This window comes from Chiroxiphia lanceolata, chromosome 18, assembly GCF_009829145.1.
Source record: "Chiroxiphia lanceolata isolate bChiLan1 chromosome 18, bChiLan1.pri, whole genome shotgun sequence".
NCBI lineage: Eukaryota > Metazoa > Chordata > Aves > Passeriformes > Pipridae > Chiroxiphia > Chiroxiphia lanceolata.
In genome coordinates, this window is record NC_045654.1 from 11,290,852 (window position 1) to 11,316,857 (window position 26,006).

Sequence of the window (26,006 nt, forward strand, 5' to 3'; positions counted from 1 at the left end):
AGGTGACCATTTGGGACACCTGCCATACACTCCTCACTCCTGCTTCTGCAGTCTCTGCTGGAAACTGAAGTAAAATTGCTGAGCTTTTCACTGGAAATGTCCAGTTTCTTCTAAAGGTACGTTTTTCTATAAGAACCAGTAGATTCTGCTGTCGTAACATAGTAATATTCGAGTTTATCTCCCTCTGCACACCTGGCATGCCTTCATCCTATCCCAATTATTTTTACAGGGTTACACAGAGAGGTTACTGCTATAAAAAAGGTGCTCCCAGTAGAGAGCAAAGCAAAACTATAATCACACCTCAGTCTCTCTTCATCACTGGGGTTATTATTGTTTCAATTTTGCAGATGCTGAATGTTTGTCCATGGGGGATATATGAGAACTGAAAAAGCAACAGCAAAACACTTGACTTCCACAACCATGCTGAAGAATCAGGTTGTTACTTTTGCAATCAGAAAACAGAAAAAAATCAAGCATCAAGGAGCCACTCCTGGAGAAGACCAAGATTTCAGAGGTCTGCTGTGTCACTGTGTTTTGGGAGCGTGCTCTCAGGGTGGGCTGATTGAAGGGGAAGGGAGGTTCATTAACTCATTGTAACAAACACTGATGGCAAACATGTCCAGCAGCTGGCTCAGGATGTGATGAACCACTGTCAGCAGCAGCAGCAGCAATCACAGAAATTGTTACAAAGACTCTGTAACAGTAACTCAATAGATGTGAAATTTGTATTTACATTACAGCATTTCCCACGGCAGGGAACTAGTCTTGTAAGGCTGGATCTAAACAGAGGGGAGGAAAAGCAGTGTTGATTAGGGGCCCAGAGAGGACTATAAGCAGCAGCTTTAGGATTAAAGTGGGCAATGGAAAATACAACCTAAATGTGGGGAAATGCTTCCCAATAAACACCTGACTGAAACGTCCCAGTTGTCTCACTCATGTTGGCATGGACTGGATATTTAAAAACATACAGAGTAGAAAAAGTCATCCAAGACTCTGGTCCTGTATTTCTGAAGTGGTTTTCCTTGCAGGAAAAGCCTTACAGGCTTCTAAGACACTAAAATACAACCCAAAATGTACTGCAAAAGATTCTGCAATTGTGCTTCAAGGATGGAACAGATATTGTTGATATTTCTCAGGCCTGAAAACTCACATCCAACTGCACAGCTGTAGCCTTTGAAGATAACAGCTGATGGGAAGAAAGTCCACCTAAAAAAGGTTTTCTGGTTGCCACTCACAAGTGCAAGGATGCAAACCTTGAGGAGTTTATGAACAGCAGCTGCCTGGGAAGGGCTTTTCACGTTCTTCCTTTTCACAAAGTGCACACACACAAATAGGATCCCATTTCCCAGGCACACCCACACCCAAACTGCATGACTTCATAAAGGACACGTTAGAATTATCTTCTGTCATCAGATCGTTTCATTGTATTTGAAGTTAAGTACATTAATGTATCTTGGATTAATTTTCTTGGTGTTAAAGTGCAAACTGGGCTAATAAAAGTGACACATTGACTTTTTCCAGAGAATGATGTTCAGCTTACGCAGAATGGCAGCATAAATGAAAATTAGCCTCAAGACAATGTTAATTACATTTTATCCATTAGTAGGAGGGTAATTGAACCACTCATTTTCACTGCAAAGAAAACCCTTCTGGCTTCATAAAGGAAAACTACGTATTTAATGGGCAAATTAAACTCTAACAGTGTTAAAATTTGCAATAGAAAGAAAAGCAAAATGCAGGTAATGTATACCTATAGTATATTGCAATGACCATCCTGGACACAGTACATGTTACTGGCCTCTTGCTGAGCTGGGACTTCAACATAGAACTCAACCACCTGAAGAATCAGTCAGGAATTACTGACACAAACATGAAATATCCTGAAAGACGTGTTCAAAGTGAAACAAAAGCTTGATTTAACTAATTAAACACTATACATATTGCTGGTAGTGCTATTAGAACTAATACTACTAATACTCATCAATATCAATTCCAGAAAACAGTCTTTTGCAATTTTAAAATCTTCCCACTCATTTCTATTATATCTGTGTGTGGCTGAAAAGCTGACATTTGCTTATTCTTAGATGAAAAATCCCCCCAGATGATTAAAGGCATAAGGGTAAAGTCTGGCCAATCACTTGAAATCAGCAGGGAACACATTCGTTTTCAGGAGCTGTATCAACAAGTGTTCTGATATCTATTATTGAGTTTTGATAAACTCAATAATTGAGTTTATCAAACATTAACTGAGTTTTGATAAACACAGGATACATTAATAAAAGCAATTATTAATAAAGTTAATAATTGTTTGCTGGACTGCTGGAAAGACCTTGCTGTACCCCTGTATGCTGTGACATCCTGTTGCCTTTGGACCTTCCATGGCTATAGAACCTCACAATAGTTTGAGTTCTGAATATTAAGCTGTTATATAAAATTCTCATTCTTCTTATCAACAACCTGTAACTTCTTTTCAACACTCATATTATCTATCCTGGACTTCACTCCATTGAGATACCAGAGAAACATTTCTGTCTTGGGTTTTCTTACAGAAGCACTTTGAAGCTGCTCAGAGGTAGGAAAGGTGTAATAAGGTTTGAGTACCACGTTTCAAGGAGAAGTGGCAGATAAAGATATTTGATGCTCATGCTTACAGGTAATAGTTACTGCAGTTTATCAGGTCTGTAATCACATGTTCACTGCCTATCAGTGTATCACAGAACATACAAGATACTGAATTTTAGTGTCAGGTAAATAAAGTGGACAAATTAATTCACTTGTATCCACACCAGCAGCAATTGGACATCCCTAGTACAGCCTGGACCAGAATCAGTGAGATGCTGAGTGAATACATATAATAAACCAGAACATTTGGTCAAGAACCTCAAAATCATCTTGACAAATTGTCATCTCCCTCTCCTGTACTAAAGCCAAGAAATTAGATAAATGCACCCAGACTTGGGCTCATTAAATCTGCTTGGGCACAAATACAAAAAGAAATCCCACAAGTACCATACTGTCATTTTCATCAGCCAAATAAAGTGTAGGTGGAACAAGATTTAGCTACAGATAATAATATGGATTATCTGCCCACTGGGCTCAGTAGAATCCAGATCAGACCCTTGAACTTACTGACCCCAGGAGCAGCATCTGGGCAGAGTTACAGTGAACTCAGAATTCCTGATTCTACAAAAGCCAGAAATACATTCTCCTATTCAAAAATAATAATTTTAAAATCAACCTTTATCATAATATTACCATGAGCATTGAAAGGGATTATCCTATTACAAAAATGAAATGACTTAAATTTACCCTCATTATTGTTTCCCAGGGAAAAAAAAGAGGCTTTTTTTATTTCATTGTGGATGAAACTTCTATTTGCATTTAAATGAAGACATCTGAAGAACAGGAGCTAGAAAGTTAGGGTTTTTTTTCTTTTGAGGATGAGATTTCATTTCAGTATTCTCCTATAATGCAAACCTAACTCCACTTTCTGCTTCATTAAATAGTCTGTCACAAGCTGCCTTCCAAAAAAATTGTCATAGAGAGTGAGATACTCTGATTATTCCCAGTTGAGGCTTTGTAATGATGGTAACAACACAGTGTTGGTATCCCCATAACACCTGACATCAGCAAATAAATGATATATTTCCATATTTGCTGTATAGCATGGGGGTTTTTTTGATTGACTTATCATAACTGACACATTTAAACAATCTTCTTTCTTAATACTTCAATAGAAACAGGCTTGTATCAATGAAACTTATATAGCTTACAAGCTATTCCAACGTGAACACTCTGGAAAGAATACAGACACATAAATATTCATTCCAATGTCAAAGATATTGTGGAAAACATGCAGAAAACCCAATGCTGCACCATTGCCATCTGTAGGAAATTGGCCATTTTACTTAAATGGGAAGGAAAATGCCATGAAAAGGGACTTTCCTCCTGCACAAAATTCCATGCTCAGTGACATTTGGATTCTAAGCTGGCTCCATATATGTGGGACAGGCAGACCACTTCCACATGTCACCTTTCACAGGCCACAGGCAAAATTCCTGTTGTGGACTAACAGGTACTGAAAAAGCCAAGGAGTTGGCAATATCATCTGAAATTTTCATTGCTGCCTCCAGTGAGAGCAGAGGGAAGTTTCAGCAGTTAGGTTTTTTAGCAAGGAAAGACAAGAAGAGCAGCAGTAAAAGTTGAGGTTAAAAGGAAAGTTTACCAAGGAGCAGAAGAGAAGAAAGCAAAGCAAAGGCTGCTTTTATGAGTCAGCCTGGATGGGCAAAGATATAAGTTCAACAGAAGTATTAAAATATTTGCTGAAACTGAGATGGGAAACATCTGCCCTCTTCCTGTCCTCACACTAAAATGAGAGGCAGGACTGATGACAACATGTTTTCTGGATTGAAGGTCCTCTAACTTTAGAGTTTAAACAACACACCTTAGACATTGGTGATTAGAAATGATCATCTTTGCAAAATAAAATTAGAGTATCTAATGCAGTAAGATCAAAATTAAAGCAAGATAACTCCTTCTCAACCTAATCCATCCAAGGGAAGGCTTCTGCTTACCCCGTTATGCCCTTAACAGAGGATGGGGACAGGCCAGCCCACTTACCTGAGCACCTTCCAGAGCAAGAAAGATGGTTTGACATCAGCCCAGGACTGGCAGCGGGAGGGCAGCAGCTGCTGATGGAAACATTCATCGAACTCAACAAGTCTAACAAGATCTCAAGCCTTGCTGGAGGTGAGGTGGCAGCAAATCACACCAGTGGGAGTCGGTGACTTTAAAAAAATCTCTCTCTTTTCCTCGACCACCTGGCTCCAGCTGATTGGTTTCACTCACACCAGGCTACTTCTCATTAGTGCCTAATACAAAGATCCCCCTGGTCAACAAAGATAAAAGGTGGATGCCCAAATTAATATTTGAACCTCTGCTTCTTGTTAGAGATTTTAGGCAGATTGTGCTCCACGTCTGTGTTCTGAAAAACACGGTGTTCCTTTCAGTTGTAACTACAAGTGGCACAGTTTGTAAAGCTATTGTATCAGCTATCTGCCAAAGACACAGTGAATAAAAGACAAAGTTTTATTTTATTATGGTAGACACCTCATTTAAATGATTTCCAAGAACAATAATTTTAAAATAAGCAGTAAATGGTCTCCAGAAAATTCCTTTTAATGCAGCAACACAGGAATGTTTTGATTAGTTAAACCAAGAGGAAACAAAAACCTGCAGGAAGCTGCAGAAAAGAAAGGAGAATCTAAGGATGAAATTATTCTATGGAAGGTATTCATGTACAGTCTATCAAAGACAATGGAAATTCAGTGTGCATATTCAAGGACAGAATTTGGTCTAAAGGGATAAATTTTCCAAGGATGCTGTTTTCCTTCCTTGCACCCAGCATTTGCACAGGCTTATTAGTATTTGTGAAATGGGTACCTGTGCCCTTAAACAGGCATTGCAGAGTGTAATTACCTATTCTGCCTGCATAAACCCAGGATTTTGTTGGTGCAGCCTTTCACTGTGGTCCATTTAGGAACCCTGAGACAGAATAGTGTATTTATTGATACACCCCAGGAATGGATTTCACAGGCTCTGACTCCTCCAATCTATTCCCCAGCTATGCTCCAGGGAAACATTCCACACTCTCATTTCTGCTTTATAAAATAAAGATGCAGAGAGGTCTATATTTAAACAATAAGGATGTTTTCAGGTCACAGTTCATGCCCTCTGGAGTCTTCAATATGTGCATTCACTTCTGCCCACACCAGACAGCCCTGGCTGGCTGGGCTGAGCTCTGCATTGCTTTGCTAATCAAATTCTCTGCAGCCAAACTGTATTTGTAACCCTTTAATGACATCCCACAGGTATTGTTACAGAAACTTCATCTACAAAATGCCCATCCCAGATGATCTGTTGCCAGTGCTGACTGCAAGGACCCGAGAACATAACTAAGGCTGATTATAAAAGGACCATGTGCAGTAGGATTTGTTTTGTAACTGAAAATACATATGAGGTTTCAAATTTTTAAGAAAATGAGAAGAAACACCCTACAAATCAATAACATTTCCACACGTTGGGATATTTAGCAGGCAAGGGAAGTTAAACTCAATCCTGTATGAGGCTGTATTAAACACCCCACTTGTAAATAGTGCACTTAACTGACAATGCACCAGCAACAGTTTTGCCTCTGGTGAGCAATTACAGCCAGATCTACCAAGAAATAACTCATATATAAAGATAGACATGTCTCTTTTTATTCCCTTTTCTTTATCAGTCTCTAAATACACCTGGATGAAACCAACAGGTGGCAAATGCCTGCCTTTCCTTGGCTCTCCCCTTCCCCTCCTCACATTTCCTTTCTCCTTTAGCTGTGACTCAGAAGCAAACCTTTCTCAAGTCAAGGTTTTGTGCATTGCAGACATATTCAGAAAAATACAAAATACTATTTTTTCTCCTGGTTTTGTCCTAGAAATAATAATAGTAATAAAAATGCAACAAAAATACAGACACTTTCAAAGCTCAATTCATGTTTTCCTGTGGAATGCCACTAGCAAGAAACAATATAAATGACACTCCCACAAGAGGAAAAACAACCAACTTCAATATCTTCAAACAATTTTGAAGATCACCTGATAATCTTTTCAGACACTTCTACACTAATATCCAGAGCAGAAGTAGGGCATCGTTTCCTTCACATAAACATTCCTGAAATGGGAATGATTATGTCTTGTATAAGCAGGACCAAAAGCAAGCTGATGGTCTGCCAATAGATAAATTCAGGTGGAAGAAGAAGTCAATAGGCCTGTGACTCAGAGCTCTTGTACTGATACCTTTATTAATAAACTCATTTTCATTTCTTTCCAGTGAATTCTGAAAATCAATCCTTTTGTCTAATGCCTTGGGAACAGCTTACAGGAGGGCAGCTGCAAGTGATTTCTGCAGCCATAAAGAATTACAGTCACATAGCAGCACAGCTTCTCTATTTCTCTTCTTACATAAATAATTACTTTTGCTCAATGGTGGGGATTTTTCCAAATATATGAACCGTTTATGCAGGCAAGGTGTGAAATGTTCATTTTGGCTTTTTCTCCTGAGTTTAGACCAAAAGGCAGAGAATGGGTATGGAAAGAGAATCAGACAGACACAAAAAGAGGCAACAAAACAAAAGCTGCTCTTTGGCCACAGAGAGATCTGTCTTTCCTTAAATAAAACCAACCAGAGCCCATTAACAGAGTTTTCTTTCAGGGCCTTCAAAGGCACAATGACAGGTAAAGTGCTCACTTCAGGTTCAGCTGGACTAACACTTGTTTTCCACAGCAACCTTTCTTAGGTTGACATTTGAAGTTATTTGTCAGATGCCTGAAGGGAAACATGAAACAACAGCCCAAACCAAAGGTGCTGGTCTAACATCTTCCGTGGGGTTGGGTGGCATCAGCCTGTGTTTAACCAGCATCCAGGGGAACCCCAAAAATCACAGCAAGCTTTTTCTACCTCCAGCCAACGAAACGGGGACAGATTTCTGAAGTGCTTCTTTGTCTAAATGGGAAAGAGGAATGTGAAACTCAGCTCAGGCCCCCCCACTCTGGGTGGGCATTTGGAGGGGCTGGAGGGAGGGGAATGGCCAGTGCCCAGCTGGAGCTCTACTGGAGAGTCAGTAAATGAACTGAACATTAGGCTCTAAGTTCCTCTAAGCACTTACTACAAGTAATCTTCAATGTTTCTTAACACTAAGACTTTTAAAAACAGAAATTAAGCTAAATGCTTTCTCCAAGCTGTTTTTCCATGCAGCAACTCTTGATTAATCCATTTAAGATATTAAAAAAAAAAAAAAAAAAGGAGAGAAGATAAGAGCCCAGTGGCAGATATTTCTAAATGTCAGTTTGCTAAAAGAATACACTTCAGCCACCGTTGCATTCCCACCCTTCCTTTTCCTTGCTACCACCCCATGTCCTTGCTGTGCATTAATTATCATTACTAAAGGAATTTTGCAAAAACACATTCTCTAGTGCAGGTAGTGACTTTTAAAAGGGCATGACCAGGTGCCCTTTCCTCTATCAGGGATGCTGCCAAACAGAGAAGTGATATAAAAGTGACCAAGAAGATGTTCACAGGTGTACAGTGAACAACATCGAGGTGTGATGAAATTCCCTCCACGGGAAGGCTGGATAAGCTTCCCAGCAGAGGGCAGTGGGAAGACAGGTATGAAATGAAGACAATTAGTGTATTCAGTTTATCACAGCATCCAAATTCTCCGGTTTTCAGCCACTGTGAAATTTCTGCTGGAGGAATTCAAACTGTTTGGCAAATGTTATTTGACTAAAACCTGTTCTGCTTCAGAAGAGAGGGACAAGCCCCCCAGGTATCCTTCCACAAGTGAGGAAGGGGATGCACAGAAAGGTCAGCTGAGTTTAGAAATGACTGTGTTGAGCCAGAATTACTCAGACACACACACTCAGAAAGCCAATGCCAGAAGAGGAATTAAAACTGCCTTCTTCTGACTCTGTACCTAATGTTACCAAGAGAAATTTGTTGTTATTTTCTCCAAGACTGTCCAATAGACATAAACAAACAGCCCTTGTATCTACAGACATCTTACCACAATGTGCTACTGGTTTACTACTAGTTTGGCTGGTTGTTAAGTCTTTTTTTCTCAGGATTCATGTTTACTAACTGCCTTCAGGCATCACCAGCAAGAATTCTTGCAATTAAGATCTGCTCAATGAAGCCCTTGCTGGCTGGAGAACCAAAACCCTGTGACAAACTCACTGAAATTTAAAGTGCCTCCACACTGGACACTCTAGAAGGAAAAGAAAAAAGAAATTCTGTAAATTTCGAAGGGATATAAAGAGAAAAGGAGCACATGATCAGAGCAGCACCACCTGCTCTACACCTGAGATGGTAGAGTGGGTGGTTTTGTGTTCTGATGGTTCTGGATCACACCCAGCTCTCACAGGACAAGGGCACATCTGGGCCAGCCAGATGTTGCAGAGGTGAAAACTGCCCAGCTGTTTATGTGGTCACACAGGTCCACTCCATGCAGCAAAGATATGAAGGGATAGTTTGCTGGCAGTGCAAAGGCAGACAAAGCCTTGCACAGTGCCCAGAGGGAATTTACTACAGTGACGAAATCAGGTCAGCTCTCAAGGTCTCCAGAAGAGCACTGGCTTCTGTTTTTATTCAGACTCTGCTTGTAAAAGGGCAGGGAAAGGTGAGAGAGCTCCAGAGAGAAACCTCAGTGCCCCTGATAAATGGCAAATGCAAGAAAAACAATTTCAGTTCTTCCCTTTCTCTAGAATTTTCTGAGTTTCTCCACATATTGTGCTCTTCACTGATGTCCCTGGGCAATTCTATCAAGAGAAACAGAAAAGCAAATCCTCTTACCTCAATCTTCGAAGCCTTCTGGACTATGAGAAACCACTAGAGACTTGTACAAGGCAGTGAAATCTGCCTTCTCAATCTCCTAAGAGATCCCTGATGGTGCTTCCTCCTAGATTGTTAATCTGGATTATTGGGATGCATGAAAGTGAAAGGGAAATATTTTGTGCAGGAATTTCTCAATCTTTTCCAGTTACTAGCCCAGTTCTTTATGACCTACAGTCCCAAACATTGATGAAACTTCAGTTTCTATGAGACTCAACCTCTTTCTCAGCTGCTGGGATGGCTGAAATGGGCATTTTGATCTGTGCTGCAGAACCACTGCTTCCCTCTGCCTCCGGTAATTGGGCTGAGTTTCTCCTGGAAGAAGAATCACTTCGTCCACCTGCAAACCCTTTCTCCTTTCATATCTTACTGTGCTTTTAATAGAAATGTCACAAACCCAGGCTAACTTGGCAGATCTTTTACCTGAAATTAAAAAAGGTGCAATTCCTGCCTGACCACTGACCGTGTTACGTTTTCCTCCCACAGCACAGACAGCAGCAGCCAACACAGGGCAGCCCTGTGGGGACCAGGACAAGGCCCATCAGAGCTTCTTAAAAGCAAATCACAGAAAAATTATCAGGCTGGATATTGCCACTTCTCCATGCCAGGCAGTGAGAAAAAGCTGAGCTGTTTTCAAGAACTGAAGGGTTTGGCTTTTTTCCCCCACCCCACACACAAGTTTATTGCTCCGAGTCCCAGCGCCACGTTCTCTTCCCCAGGTCCCATAATTACAGTGTCCTAAATTGCTTCTTCAAGCCCCCTTGCAAAACTGAGCAGGCAGACAATCTCCATTACTCCAGCCTGCTCATATATAATTCTTAGCATTATACTGTAACCCAGCACATCCAAGTGAAACCAGAGCCACGCTGTTATGGACACTGTACATGAATAATATATTTAAAGCAGCCTCTGCCACAGAAAGCATGTTATTTAATAAGGCTGTGGAGACACATGGAAAGGAAGACAGAAGTAAGGAAAGGAACAATCTTCAGACTCACAGAATAGTCCATCTATGTTCTGGCTAAACAGCAATAATACACTTTCTCCTTCTTTATGTGCATCTTCCCAGTTTAATATGGAAAAGGTCCATTAGAAATGAAGATAACTGGAACTGTGCTTTTTCTTCCTCCTTAAGACCTTCCACTCATGCTATAGAAGCCAAGGGGAGTTGGGGCAGAGAGAAAGCTGAGAACTCCTTTAGAAAGCTAAGTTTAAAAAATTTAAGTTTTTTACAATAAGAAATTAATAAAACATCTAACAGACCACAGAACACATCCATGAACTATAAAACTTGACACTGGCTTTTACTGCATCTGCTCAAGTCCTCAGAGTAAGAGAGCTTTAGTTTTCTTGGATGCCAGCTGCAATACAGATCTGTTCTTTTCTGGTCCTCTTGATGACAAAATTAGATGTATACTTTTACATATTTTTACATATGTTCAGGTTTTTTCCTCTCTGTTTTAAATGTTGAAATGCTTTGTTTTTCCCCTCATGTCTAAGCTTTTTACTTTTTTTAGTGGTTCCTGTTATCACCTTATCAAGCAAAGAGCTCTATACATAGTTTGTACCCAGTTATGACAAGGAAACTTAACTCTGCTTTTTGACAGCTTTATCAGATCAAAGAGAAAATACATATGTGAAAACAACACACCTTTATTCCAGTGAAACAGGGAGAATTATTTTTAAATTCAAAGCTAATTTGCCTCACAAATATTACAAGCAGAACTTGGAATTTTTAGTATGTATTACAACGAGAAGTCTTACCACTGTAGTGAATTGCTGTTCTTCATGCAACTGCACTGCTTTTCTATGTATGTTAACAACTATTGGTTTTTACTGTTGGTTGGAACATTTGGAAGTCCTGCAACCTATTTTCAAATTGTGAGGACTGATTTTCATGGAATGTATAGAGTGGTTTAAATACTGACTTTCACTCTGTTTGGAGCTGATCAGTTTAGGAAATAGAAGTTTAGCATTGCAGAAAAAAGTCACTTTGAACTATAACTACTGTATCTCCAGGGTAGTAATTTTGCTGAATTCCACTTCAGGCTAGCGATTCTGTTATTTTATGATAGAGCTACTAGTAAGTGGTATGAAAAAAAAACATCAGTTTTTTTTTTCTTTTTTATTTCACATTTACATTTCTTACATGCCTATAATTTAATCTCTTTAAATGTCAAGCTTTTTTAAATGAACACTTTTCACATTTTGATGTTGTTGGGGTTTTTTCAGTCTCCTCACAATTGCAAATGACATCAGTGATTATAAAACAACATTAGGTACTCCAAAATCTCAGCTACACAGATTTCCTATTTTACTTTTTCCTCGTCCCTCCTTCAAAGGTCACAATAAAAATGAAACGAATGTTCTCTTACAGATTTTTTTTTTTTCTTCTCTGCATTCAGTAAACATTAAATTCTGAGATCCTAATTCTGGGTGATTTGGGTCCATGTCATCTACCTTCAGGCAAGTCTCTACTGTCCTTTTACCAAGGTGAGCAGGACCACTCTTCTGGAGGCCCTGTGTTCGTGCTGCTCCTCCTGACAACACTTAGTACCACCTAAAAATATACCTCTGCACAGTCCATGGACTAAATCCCTCCCCAGGCACAGTGTAAGGTGCCTGATATCAGGAGGAGCCTCAGGAGGAACGATGTATGACTCAGACATCCATCTGAATCACAGTTGTCTGCTCTGCTTTCTCCCTTCCTGCCTAAACAAAACTATTCCCCCCTGCAAGCCCTCCTGTGCTGTTTGCTGTCCCACACAGAAAGCCATCTGACAGCCAGGGGGAAAGAGAGGAGAAAGGAGGCACGAGACCAAAGATCTCCTTGAACATTTGCTTTCAGGATCTGAAACATCCTGCACACAAATCCAGACTGTCAAATTTAGTTACCGTGGCCCTACGGCAACACGAAACCACCAAGGCAATCTCTCCATTTTCTATGCCCTGGGCCTCTCATGCAAAGCCAATTCCCACCCTGTTCTGCTGCCCATGGCCTGTCCATGTCCATGCATGACAAAGCTTTAAGCTCCCTCCAGATCTTTTAGGCCATTGCCACTCTTTGCTCCCAAAGCTGTCCCTGCCAGAGCCCTCCTGCCTCAGGTGGCCTCTGCCAATACTATTTTAACACCTTCTCTGGTCGTGCCACTGTTCCTTTTGTATGGGCAGGTGATGAAGTTCACTGGGGAACCAAGGTGGGTTCAGAATGACCCAAAAACTCCAAAAGAATGGTTATTTTCAGCCCAGCTCAGGTCCTCAGCCCAGCTCTGCAGCAGCTCCACAGGCATTTGTGCTACCCCAGCTGGGAGCGGGCTGGGGGAGGAGCAGATGTGCTTGACTTAGCAGTGCTGCTGCCAAACATTACCCTCAACTGCTCAGAACCTGTCCTTGTTTTGCTGTCTGCCTCCCATAGACCCAGCAGCTCTTGGGCTCAATGGATAAGCAGTCCCTCAGAAGGTGAGTCAAAGATGCACACAAAGCCTGGGCTCAGTTCTTCTCAATCCTGGGTTTAATCCACTGTCCCTCGTCCTCTTTCTGGCATCCTGCCTCTGAGGACACCTCACACAGAAAAAGGAATTCTTAATACCACTGGCTGGCAATTAAAAGAAGGATGGAAAAGTCAGAGAATAATTCTCTTAATTGACTACTCTTCTTACTACTTGTAATCTAGAGGAAATCTAATTAATTCTACATGAAGAACGACTATTCTGCGGTGAAGTGTAATTCCTGATCTCTGGGGCTTCAGCTTACCAGTTGTCAAATTATCCAATTACACACTTGTTAAAATCCATTTTGGGGAGATTTTCATGGCTCGTAAATAAATGATTTCAAAAGCTTACATACTCAGAAGAAATTAAAAAAAAAAAAAGAAAGAAAAAAAAGGAAGCCCCCTGACCCCCAAATGGTACCTCAAAAATCACAAAACACATCTAAAAATAATGTCAGGAAGCTGAAAAGAGTGATACCTGCCTGCTCTGCTCCAGCAGCACCACAGTGGTGATGATTTGGTTCAGCAGGGAGAAATACTCTGCTTCTTTTTCAGCAGTGTTTTATTCAAATCACTAATCTGAAGGGAACCAATTAAGGCAGCATCCCCTTCATTATGCCAAAAGGGAAAAATCTTTTCATAACCACATCAATTAAGAGGTGGGAAGCCAACAGAGAGCGCAGCTGAAGCCAAGGATATCGATGCACTGGCGCCAGGCCAGAGCTGGGCCACCAGGCTGAGCTGGCCAGGGCTGCAGCAGAGAGAGCTGGGCCTGCTCAGCCTTCAGAAGAGATGGAAATGGCAGAACTTATTCCCTTCTACAGCTACCAGGTCAGAGGACACGGGGAAGATGAAGCCAGACTGACCCAGGCTTCTATGGCAATAGAACGAGAGGCGCAGGACAAGAGTTAGAACATGGGAAATTCTGTTCAGACACGTAGGAAAAAATGTTACCATGAAGATGATCAAATGCTGAGACAGTTTTCCCAGAGAGATTGTGGATCTCCACCTTTGGAGGTGTACAAATCTCAAGTGGAACAAGCCCAGAGCAACCATCTCTCTGAACAGGACGTGGGACCAATTAACAGCTGGAGCTGCCTTTGGCCTCAGCTGCTCTGGGGCTCTGACAACTCTTTAGAAAGGTTCCCACCAAGAGGAGGGGGGTACAGTGACACCTCAGTTAACATCTATTTGAAGGAATGGTCTTAAATCAAGGTAAATTCTGGATCCTGATGTGCCAAATCTGGGCAAGGGAGAAAACTTTCTGTGACCTTCTGTATTTCAGTGAAAACAACTTAGCAGTCAGCATTAAAGACCGTTTTGCAATATTTGCTACTGGACTGTATATGGTAGTGTTGTGTTATGAAATCCTGTGAGTGAAACCAGACATGAAACAAAAGAGGAACAGAAGGCAGTAATTTGTTTTCTATAAACCCAATCTGACTGTATTTCGATAAAAGCAAGCCAACACCATCCCTTGTTTGGCTTTTTTTCAACAAAAAAACCCTTTTGAAATTTCTTTAATATCGATTGAGCCTGATTAACATAAAGATAGAAAGGTGCAGGAAAAGCAATCCAAAATGGGTGGTACAATATTTTCAGTGGATACTGTTCATTCTGGCACTAAGAGTGAGGCATCTTAAGACATCCTGACTTGAAAATCATTCAAAGCACTTGTCTACTGAAAATGAGATCCCTTTTGGCTGGCTGAGACTGGCTGCACAAAAACTATCAAATTATAAAATAATTAGGAGACCATCATTCTGAAATTCGATTCACCACCAAATTATTTCTGGTTTAAACTCACAACATTTCACATACCAATGGTTTTACAACAGTGTGAAAACAGTCCAGGACTTCCAAACCTCATGTCCATTGACATAAAGCAGGGATAAGTTTCAGTGAAACCTGCTCTAAATTCAGATCTGTCACGTTTTCCTGGTCCTTCTACATTTTTTACCAACGTGCAGCTTCAGAGCAACAGCAACAGACTGTCAGGGTGAAGGATTGGCCTTGTTTCAAGCCCAGTTCAACTGCACGTGTCTAATCAGGAAAAACATATGTAACTCACACTTAAGAAAGAACAGCAGTGGTTATGCAAAGCCATTTTTCTCAGGCGTTAATTCACGAGAAAAATATCCCCGTGTTTGCTCCTGCCTCTCCAGGGAACCCAATTTCCAATGTTCCCCATCAAGCTGCGTGGCTGTCAGCAGCTCTGCCTGCAGCCAGTCCCAGCCCTCATTACTCATTGCCCCACTCAGGCAAAAACTGGGTGACTGTTGGTTTCTGTTGTTACAGGTGATCGCAGCCAGCAACTCCAGAGACAAACCCGACATTTCTAACCTCCTGTCTTCAACAACAACATCATCAAGACCCTTTTCCGTCAGCCTGTAGTAACTCCTGGCAGCCAAAGAACTGGATTAAAGGGAAAGACCCACGTGCTGGTTTTCACTGCTCGGGAATTTAAGCAGCAAAACGTCTGTGTGATGCTGCAATGAGCACAGTTCCTCTTTCATTGCATGCCCCACACGTCAATGAAGTGTCTAATTGTGCAGGGGAAGAGCTATTGCTTGTTATTTCAAATGTTAAGGACCCCAGGGTCGTCATTAATTCTGGAAGGAAAAAAAAAAAACCCAAAGAATATGGCATTTGTTGGATTCTGGAGATAAGACGTGCTCGATTGCCAAGTGCTTGTATTATTTCCTCATTTCACTCTCTGCAGACAAACCAAATGCTGTGTGCTCGTGACTCACACATCTGTCACTGTGTTGGTGGGGGGACAATAGGAGATTGCCAGAGGAAGGCCAGTGTTTAGTGTGACAGCAATAATAACAGGAAGCTGAAGACCAAACCAAGCCACTTTCGCAGACAATTCTAATTGGAAAATGAACCCTAAACGTTGTGACTGAGTATGTTCACTTCTTGAACACAGACACGGGAATACCAGAACTGTCACACCCCAGGGGACTACTCAGCTGCCTGGGCCATCACTGGGGTACACAGAGGTGCCAATACCACAGGCTCTGAAGATCTATAAATAATGGACATCTACATGTGGGAAAAACATCTTGTAGCTTCAGATACCTGTAATTCAATTAGTTTCTGAAGCATAAAAGATTCTTATGTGTTAACCCGATTAAACATTTTCTTCTGTCAGCTGTACAGGCTCACTACAGTTATCAGGATATGAAACAGAATCCAATCTGACTCATGAATTGCATAAAGATTGATTAACGAGTTTGGGAATACAAAGTCCTTCTAGTGGAAGTTGCCTGAACACAGAGAACTAATCCAGAGAGCAGGTTTCTGGATCCAGGCAAAGCTGTGAGACCCACACTCAGTGAGACAATCTGTTCCTCTGAACTGATACAGCAATATTCCAGAATTAGACTGACACAATATCCCAGAAATAACCCAGGGACAAGTTGGTTTTGCTTATTTGTTTGTTTTCAATTGCTGTCAATAATGACCCCGGAACAGACTAACACTAAAATTTGCTAATGGTATCAGTTTGGGAGGCATTGTCAGTACAGAAGTCTGAACTATTAGAGCAGAAGGACCAGATGAAACCAAAGATTCAGAAAAAAAGAAACAGAATTAAATGCATTCACACCCAGTAAAAAATTTAATCATGGGGACTGACAGCAAGAATTTCAACCATCAGGTAAGAGGTCTTCAGCCTGAAACAATGGAGCAATAGAAAGGTCTGGATATAATATTGAGTCTCAGGATAAGTGTATGTCATTGTACAGAACAATCCCTGACCAATTAAGCAAACAAACCACAATAACTAGAACTAAAGCCTTGCATGTATCATTTGAGATGGAGAAAAAACATTTCCAGGGCATAAACAGCAAGACAACAACAGCAAGAGACATTATCTAGTATCTGGTTTCCACCTTGGATATCTATTTTCAAGAAAGGTGAATCAAAATCAGAACTGGTAGGTGCTGAGACATGTTACTGGGAGAATGGCAAGTCTGATTTGTAATATAAAATTCTAAGACCTTGACCTATCTAGTTTCTGGAAGCAATAGGATATAATTCTGAAAAGAACATGGTTACTGGCAATATCAAAATGATCCAGAGGTTTCTCCCTTTCTTATGAGTAGATTTCATCTGTGATTCACTAATCATTTTGATTTAAAAAGGCTCCTTTTCAGAATTGGGTAACATTTTAATTAAATATTTGAAAACCTGCTGAATACCGTAATTGCAATTTAAAAGCTATGAATTAGGAAGGTAAAAGCTTTTATCTACTCTCCAGACATCTTTTTTTTTTTTTTTTCCATAAAGCTGTCACTGGAATTCTTTAGAAACATTCACTCATTGAAGTTAAGTAGGACAGTGGGTTCGGGCTGATGGGATCCTGCACTTCTCAGCTGCCAGGGGGAACCCAGGCCAGCCACAGCCAAAATCAGATCCATTGGCCCAAGAGAAAACAGTCTGGTGACTTCAGGAGCAACTTCAGCACACTGTCCATCCCCCTTCTGTAGGAAGGGACCAATATTTTCTGTAGTTTTTTATCATCAGTCTTCTCCACTTGGTTTCAGAGTTCTTCAGGGTGAGGCTATAACTTAGTGTGTGTGCAGCACTGAGAACTCTGGCAGCTAATTCTGAGCGACATATCCAGTCCCTAACAGAACATAAACAGCACCAGCTAAAAATTAAATGGTTTAGATACATATATTTATAAGGGCATTAATACTGTAAGCGTTTTTATAATCCAGCAGTGACTGGCATTGCCATGACAGCTGATCCCTGTAATTATTAGAAATAATTTTAATACAGAAAACCTTCCTATATAATAGATAGCCTTTTTGTTGCAGCAATTGATTTTATTTATTTATCTGGTCTATTTATACAGCTTCTTATGCTGATGGTAGGTAGGACAGTTTACTTCCTGTCAACATATCTGTTAAATTTTTATAAAGAACATCAGGAGCAAGCTGAAACAATAAATTATCTAAAAGGTATAATGTTAAATTGGTGCTTAGGTTTTAGATACAATTTATTGAATATGACTGCCATAAATATGGCTTCCCACAAGCCAAAATGTCTCTGGTGGGTCTGAGGACAAAAGCACATTCATCTATAAGAGAAGAATGGGTTTAGATCCAACCTTGCTTTGATAACAGCCAGGACATACCAAAACAGACCTTTTAACAAAATATCATCTTAAATATGAAGTTTGTTACATGCTGTGCATTCTAAAATATTTCTGTTGAACAAATAAAGATGTTTACTTTCTACAGCTAGTTTATAAACCTGACCTTGTAAAATAAATATTCCATTTCTGTTTCATACAGTATCAGCTGTGGTGACATTGCAAAAATGGTTGAACTGGTTTTCAAAGGTTATTTTGCTCCAACACTATCCTTTCCTGGAGGTTACTGACCTCCATGAGATGAAGGATATTGGGCTCACCCAACAGCTCACCCAAGTTTGTTTAAACCACCTCCATCTGCAGCTTAAAAATAGGTCAGTTTGATCTGCACCACAGCAGTTTTTGCTGTGCAGGAGCAGAGCTGAGTGTAGGGACAGCTCGTCACGTTGGGGCTCCTCGACAGGGTCAGATGAGAGGGAATAATTCTTTGCCTTCACTGCAACCTGTTTGTTGCAAAGTAATGAGCTGGGCTTCGGTCACTGACTCTCTTTAAGCCTGTCATAAATCAGGAGTCTCTTCTCAGAGGTTTTTTTCTGCATTTGATTTAAACCTCTCTCTGCCTCAACCCTCACTTGAATGTCTTGGAGGCCGATGTTGCACTGCTTGAGGGTAATAAATAATGGACCAAAACCAGAGAGACAATGGAAGCTCAGCTGCTGATACAGGTCGGTAATTCACTGCTCACCATGCACCTTTTCCTGCTAAAATAAGGGCTGGGAGGGATGGAAGGTTGGCTTTGGAGCTCTTGCCTGTGCCAGGCAGGCTGCAACCTCACCACTGGACCATTAATCAAGTCTCAAATCCCATCTTTTTTTCCCCTCCATTTCAGTTCTCAAGTAACAAGGTTATTTTTCAGGTTGATGCTGACTAGATTATAAATACACCCAAAGGCTGTCCCAAAGTAGTCAGTAAAAAGGAAAAACAGGCATATTGGGCTCAACAAGCCCCAGATTAGAGCTGAGTTTGATAAAGACTGAAGGGAGCCTGTCCTGCTGGTCCCTGGTCAGGTGGAACCTTCCTGTCCTGGTGCCAGGCAAGTTGTCCTGCCTGCCAGCAGGTTTGAGATTCTCTGGGCAGCAAGAAAACTGAATTACCAACTCCAAAGCATTAATATAATGATCAATATGAGGTAATCCAGGGCTCACTCAGCCACTACCATGACTGTGCAGCACTCAAGGATTCCTGCTTGGGAAGGGAAACATTTCCTGCTGTTCCCTTGTTGTGCAGATCACTCCATTACAGCTGGCATTCAGATCAGGTCCCCTCTAAGGGCTGGGGAGTTTTTCAGGAAAGCAATCCAGATTCACAGACTTTTTATACCCAAGGGTGCTCATCATCCAACTGCCCAGCTCCTTCAGCAGCTTCACGTGTCCCACCTGAAACACTTGGTCCACATCCATATCCTTAAACCCAGTAATGCCTGGAATATCAGGGCAAGTACCTTTGTGTGAGCCAGGTTGACTCCAGTATTACCTTGCTGATTTAGAGATTTAAAAGACATCTGTGGACAACAATTCATCAAAAGCTGAATGTCAGGAACCTGCAACCTTTTCAAGAAATTTCTGAACAGACACTGAGCATCCTGCATGTGGTTTTTCAAAGTAAAGTTAACATACTACTCTAATAATGAATTTATCAGCTCTGGGACCAACATCTCACCCTGTGTGACTTGTACTGCCCTTACTGGTGTAGGACCCTGCAGGGTTCTCAAAAGCTGGAATATTAATATGCCATAAGAATAAAAGAAATGCATTGGAGAAAGGTAAGGTGAGTGCAGCAAGTGTCCTAATAACTTCAGCAGAAGGTAGGCATTGCCAGTGTGTCCTGATGTCAATATATACATATATATATATGTATATATATATATATATATGTCTTTTCATTGCAGCATTTTATAACTTTAAAAAAAATTAGGAATCTCTAAATTGAAAAATCTTCTGCTTTGCAATTTACAAATCCATAATAACAGCAAGCAGGAAAGACTATGGAATACAAAGATGGTGCAGAGATGGCTTGTGCAAGTCTATTAAAAAACCCAAAGCTCTGCCTAATGTGAAAGCATTAAAATTGTTCTTTCTAAAGATTAACCTATAATTGAAATATCCAAGAGCATTTCTGTTTGGTCCTTCTAAACATGAAATTACACGTTCTTCTAAGATGACCAGTAAAAAAACCAAACCAAATTACCCCCAGTCTCCAAAACCAGAGAAATAATATAATGCTTTATTTTCATTGTGGTTCTTTCCAAATGGAAGAGGAGAATGTTTTATTTTAATTTGTATTTGCAAATTACGAACTGGCTTTGCAAAGACCACGGGGAAAACTGAAGTACCAAACCAATCTAAGTTAGACATCTTGAAAGGTCTGCACCTGAATCATCATTTCCTAAGAACAAAGGAAAGGACCACAAAGATTTGGAGATTTGTGATACCCCAGAGTTTCTTCCCTGACACTCCAGTTAATGCAAAGAAGGTTAAAACTATTCCCAGTCTGTGTTAGTAACTCCCTGACATTTATCTTTGCTTTCTCTCTTACCCATTATCCCAACACCTGTTGCCTTGCAAAAAGCCACCTTCTTTATAACTTTATAGACTTCATGAGACCTCTGAGCACAGAATTTTGTGCTTCTGGAAAATGGGCTTTTTTTCATCTTTAATGGAAATTAAGAGAGTGAGCTGATTTGTAATAACTGCCAGGAGAATCTATTTTTGTTCTTAGGAGCTATTTTTTGCCAATATATCACTTGATAATAAAGCAATCATGGGCATGTATGAGAAGAACTCTGCTTTTCTGCCACCGTTGGAACCACTAGGAAAAAAAAATCTTTTGTCTTCTCAACTAAGTATGGAGTGAATAAAAACCCCCAACATTTCAGATTATGTAGATCAGATCATCTCTACAGTCCTAACCCTGCACATCAGGGTCCCATCTCAGACCTGAATTAATGGGCTATCACTAGACAAACATCCAGGTTACGTTTTTTTAAATGCTCTGAGATTGATTTTTTTTTTCAGCACTAAATAATCAGTTAATATTTTCTAACAGATTGTCCAAGAACAAGAATGAGGCACAGCTAAACCTTAGACAAGTATACTCCATCTTTGATGAAGAAAGGGAGAGAGAAGAAAAAATGCACAGAATTTCTGTTTGTACTTGGAAATTGGGTATCTATCAGTTTTTTTAGATAAGAACAAGGCTAAAGGATCGGGTGGTTTTCAAGCCCTGTAGTTTGCACCATGGGGCAAACTCTTTGGATGCATTTATGTAGAACAGACAGCTGGCTAACCACTGTGTTTTGTGTTCCCCAGGTAATCAAAAATTACTCAGAAACCACGCTATTAATTTTTTTTTCCTTCTCTCATATCAATGGATATGGAGGCAGAATTCAAAAACGGGGAAAACTGTCATTCAGGAAGTCTAGACCAGGTGTGGGAGTACTCGTGAGTCAAGTCAGACACGAAGCACATTGCACTGAGTGTCCAAGCACGGCACTGCCTGCATCCAGAGCGAGCCCTGAGCACAGGGAATGCCAGGAACTCAGCTTCTGCCTCCAGCAAGCTGGTGTATCAGTGAAGGAACATGACTCAGCCCTCCTTGGGAAGCTGTGGCCTCCCCTCAGGTGGTTTCACCACCGAACAAAGCAAACTTCCCAAGGCAGAATCTGTTTCTCCAGGTGCTGAAACTTTCCGTCCCTCCCTCCCCCTTTTGCATCTGGCAGACACCAGAGCTGGAGAGCAACATGGAAGAACTTGCAGAATGCCAAATAGCCTCTTACCATAGCCAGGGGGAGAACTCCTACCAGATCCTTCTGGCTTACGTAGATCTTGGAGATTCCGAGATCGGATGTTGTGTCTCCGGGATATTCTACCTGCCACGTGATGAGCTGGGTCTCAGGTGGGTCAGTTAAGTCTTCAATCTCAAAATCAATCTGCATGATTTCAGAGGAAGGACCATCAGCACTGCAAGAAAGAGAGGAAAAGAAATGTTCCGTTCACATAACTGATAAGCCAGCAATATAATTGCTTTTACATTAATAAAACATTGGATTAAGGCTCCTTCGAAGAGAGGATTTAGTTGGATGATGGATTTAATAATGAATTAATCATTTCCACTTGTCTTAAGATTTCAGGGTATTTCCCACAAATTCAAGTGGCTTAGTAACACTCTGTGACACGGATCACTATGCACTGCTCCATTTTACAGGTGGAGAAACAGAACCAAATCAAGGCAAAGCAAAGGCTGAAACTCCAGCCTAAACTGACTCTGAGGCTCTCCCTTTAACAAGCACTTTGTATTTCCTCCCTGGTAAAGCAGCACCTGAACAAATCTAAAGGGAATCACTCCTTGAAACAGGAAACCACTGCATCAAAAGTATTTTCTGCTTTTTAAAGAGAGAGGCATGGAAGAAAGGTCAAAGCTCGGGATGGGGTCCATGAACAAGGGCAGCAGGGAGCAGGGGACTGGAAAAGTTGGAATTAATTTTTGGCTGTACTGCTACCTTGCTGTGAATGTCTGTGTGAAGCTCCTTTTGTCCTCTGAGAAACCAGGAATTACAGATAATTGAGCTTGTTGTGATAGAGGAGAGTTACAAAACTGGATTATTTAATATTGGCCAATCCTGCCAGGACCCTCGAGTAGAAAACACTAGAGAAGAACAAAGAGTTACTAGATGTGATATTCTGGCAGCACTGGGGGTACTGGCACCTTACCAATGCTACTTTGGCTTTGCTTGCTGTCCTTCCTAAGGTTACATGGCAAGTGAAGGCCATAAAGCAGAAATGTAAAGGGGGAAAAACTGGAAAGGGGCTCACTGATGCAATTCCCACAAAGTTTGTTTTTTATAAAACCAGCTACTGTATGGAAAGCAACAGAAGAGAGAAACAAGAAAACACTCAATTTACTGTAAAGTTGTTGAGGAAAGCAGAATTTCTGAGTGCAGAAATCCAGGGGACACCAAGAATGCCAGTGTTTTACTTCTGAAGCACTGACTGCTGAACTGATCTCCAGTGTTTGTGTGGAGGGGAAAGGAAAGAGCAGAATTTCTTTCCATGGGATAATCCTCAAGGAGAGAAAGACTGGCAAAGCACTGAAGTGTCACAAGCCATTTATGTTGGAGAGTGCCACTAGAAAAGAGGACCCATTTCAGCTGCTGATTAGAGAATCCCAGAATGTCCCTAAACCCCAGCAGGTTTTCCCAGCTGATGTGGAAAAAGAGCTAAAACTGAGCATATATTTTTATGAAGACCAGTTATGACAACAGCCCCAGTTTGGGACTCTTCCCAAAATGCTCAGAGATTTCTATCATGCTGGCTAAATCCAGTGCTTTACCCAAAGCTACTGCTTGAAGAGGTTAATCTGATCATCTATAAGGTTTGGATTTTAATGGATACACTGAGTTCTTTCTCTCCTGGATGGAATTTAAAACGAGCCTCTGTGTTTCCAGAATGGAACACATTGTGTTCAATTCCTCATTTCTTCATTTCAGGGGGGAAAAAGAAAAAAAAAAAAAAAAAAGAGCACGATTTCTAAACTAGCACTGAATGAAGTCTTATTTCATGCTGACCTAGGTAGGATCAGAAAGCTGCTTTATGCAGCTGTGGCTATTGAATCTCAGTTACCTTAATTGTATGAGCAGGAATGGGCAATGCACTGCCTATAAATACCTGGCAGTGAGCCTGGTTTGTACAGTATGTTCTATCACAGTTGCTGTGTTTAAAGAGCTAATTGAATCTTCATACAATGAACCCTGGGTTTGTGGTTCTATTCTGGGTGCCTTTCTGCATTATTGCCTTGGTGGCTGCTCCTCCCAGTCAGCAGCTCTGCAGAGCTGGTGCTGTCCCCAGGATGTGTCCTGGAGCAGCAGTGGGGGACCACTGCAGCAAGGGGATTACAGTGCCACAAAACAACCAAAACTGCCAAAAAAGGCAAACAACTCTTTCTTTTCCAGGTATGTTGGAGATTAGGAGAAAAGGAGTGAAGTGATCAGCACAGATTAAAACACAGGAGGGAGTGAAAGGCAGTGGAAAAGATGTGGAGACAGAAGTAGAGCATGATCCTTATATTTATGAACAAAATCTCCCATATGGTACAACTACAGGAACCCCAAAGGCACAGAAATCTTTCTTTTAATTTCTCCTTCAAAGCAGGTATTTTAACGAAGCACTTCTTGTAGCAAAAAACCTCCACTTTGCTACCAAATGCAATTCTGAGAGAAATTATTTGAACTAGTTCCTCTTAGAAATACTAAAACACCTCCAAAAGACAAAATTACAAAGCACCACAAAAATCAATAAGAATCTCATTACTGCTACTTAAGATGTATTTAAAAAGTGTGAAAGTATTGCACGACCTGTGATCAGACCCTGGCTGTCAGCACCAGGTCAGGAACATCTGTTTAATTACTTTACTCATCATTTACTGGGACAATCCTCCCATGTGCAAGTCCCGTGGGTCTGTGTCCCAAATTCACAGCCTTCCTTGCCAATTCAGCAATTGAAATCTTTCAGCAGAGAAACAGGCTAAAAAGTCACCTTTCAGAAAGCAAAAAGCAAAAATGGAGACATTTTAACAAATAATATTCATCTGTGGAGTTCAGTCACATAAAAATATTTGGGGCTTTTCTGTTAAAGTTAAGGGTCCTTGCTACAAAAAGGATATTTCTATGGGTAATCAGCCACTGGTTCTTGAAATGATCCAAAACTCTGATTTCAGGGAGAGAATACTTTTATTTCTGAGGGGTTTTTTGTTTGTTTTAAGAAGCCTTTACATGAGAGTCAAACTGTTGTGGCAGGGGGGAACATTTGCATTCCTCTCCACATTTACCAGAGAGACAGAGATCACATCTCCTCTGAATAAACAGGTACTTGCAATGCAATAAACTGCTCCTGCTTGGCAAGTTTGAGAGCATCCTAAAAATTACGTGTATGGGATGTGCAAGTGAAAAATGTGGGATCCTTGACAAGGAGACCATAATGCTGACACCTGAGGCATAAAAAGCACGGAATGAGAAAGAACACTGTGTGCTACGGTGGGCTGATTGATTTGGGCTTTTCTTTGGTGCTCGTTACCACACAATAAGCCATTGCTTTGGAAGTGCTGATAACTTCTTCCAGTTCAGCCAGTGGTGATTTAAAAATCCCTCCTGCAAGAGATGTCATGGGTGTAAAACTTCACATCCACATTTAATCTCTTTTTTCTGTGTTTATATTTTTTTTTGGGTGCATTTTTTGCTTTAAGTGCAGCAATCAAAACGTGCTGCCTTTGAGTTTCCTGTGCAGCTCCGCTCTGAAACAAAGCACACAAACATTTTGGCTTCCATTGGGTGAGATCTGAACCCTTTGACACAAGATGGGAAGGCAAGACTAAAGAAAAAATTCCACTGTGGATGTTTTGGGAGCTTTATATCTCTGGGTTGTTCTTTTACCAGCCTCACATATATCATAACCATAAGCTAAAAGCCCTCAAAATAATCTTATTTTTGTCTCTTTTACAGGCAAAGAGACATTCTTTATTTTAATGTATCCAATTGACTTTTCCTTCTGGTTTCTGAGCCAGAGTGCCATCAATTAATGTCTTTCAGCTGTTTTGCAAGAAAACCTCCATACAGGATAACAACAGCAGAATTTCCGTGGACTGTTTTATTCCTACAACCAGGATTTAAGGTAAAAAAAATACCAAATATTGCAAGAATTGACATTAAACATAACAGGCTTAAACAAGCATAACAGCATGGTATTGCCTTTCACCAGCAGAGGAGCTGGCTCAGCTCCAGAGTGTGAGCTCAACAGATCCAGTGCCTGATCTCCCAAATCCATGGAGTGGGTGTGAATCTGGCTGGCAAGGCTAGCAGGATTCCCACCCCTCCTTTGCAGCCGAAAATAAGATGTCTGAGTTTACCCAAAAAGTTTGAACTTCATTAAACCA

At 40.8% G+C, this 26,006-nt stretch overlaps 1 protein-coding gene across 3 annotated transcripts in view; it reads right to left on the reverse strand.

The window, feature by feature from the left end:
- Positions 1-26,006, reverse strand: part of TMEM132D (transmembrane protein 132D) — a 228,325-nt gene that overhangs the window by 66,264 nt on the left and 136,055 nt on the right. For all 3 annotated transcript variants that reach the window (XM_032706180.1, XM_032706182.1, XM_032706181.1), the window contains exon 4: positions 21,859-22,042. In XM_032706180.1, coding sequence (XP_032562071.1) covers positions 21,859-22,042 — 184 coding nt within the window. The remainder of the gene's footprint in view (positions 1-21,858; positions 22,043-26,006) is intronic.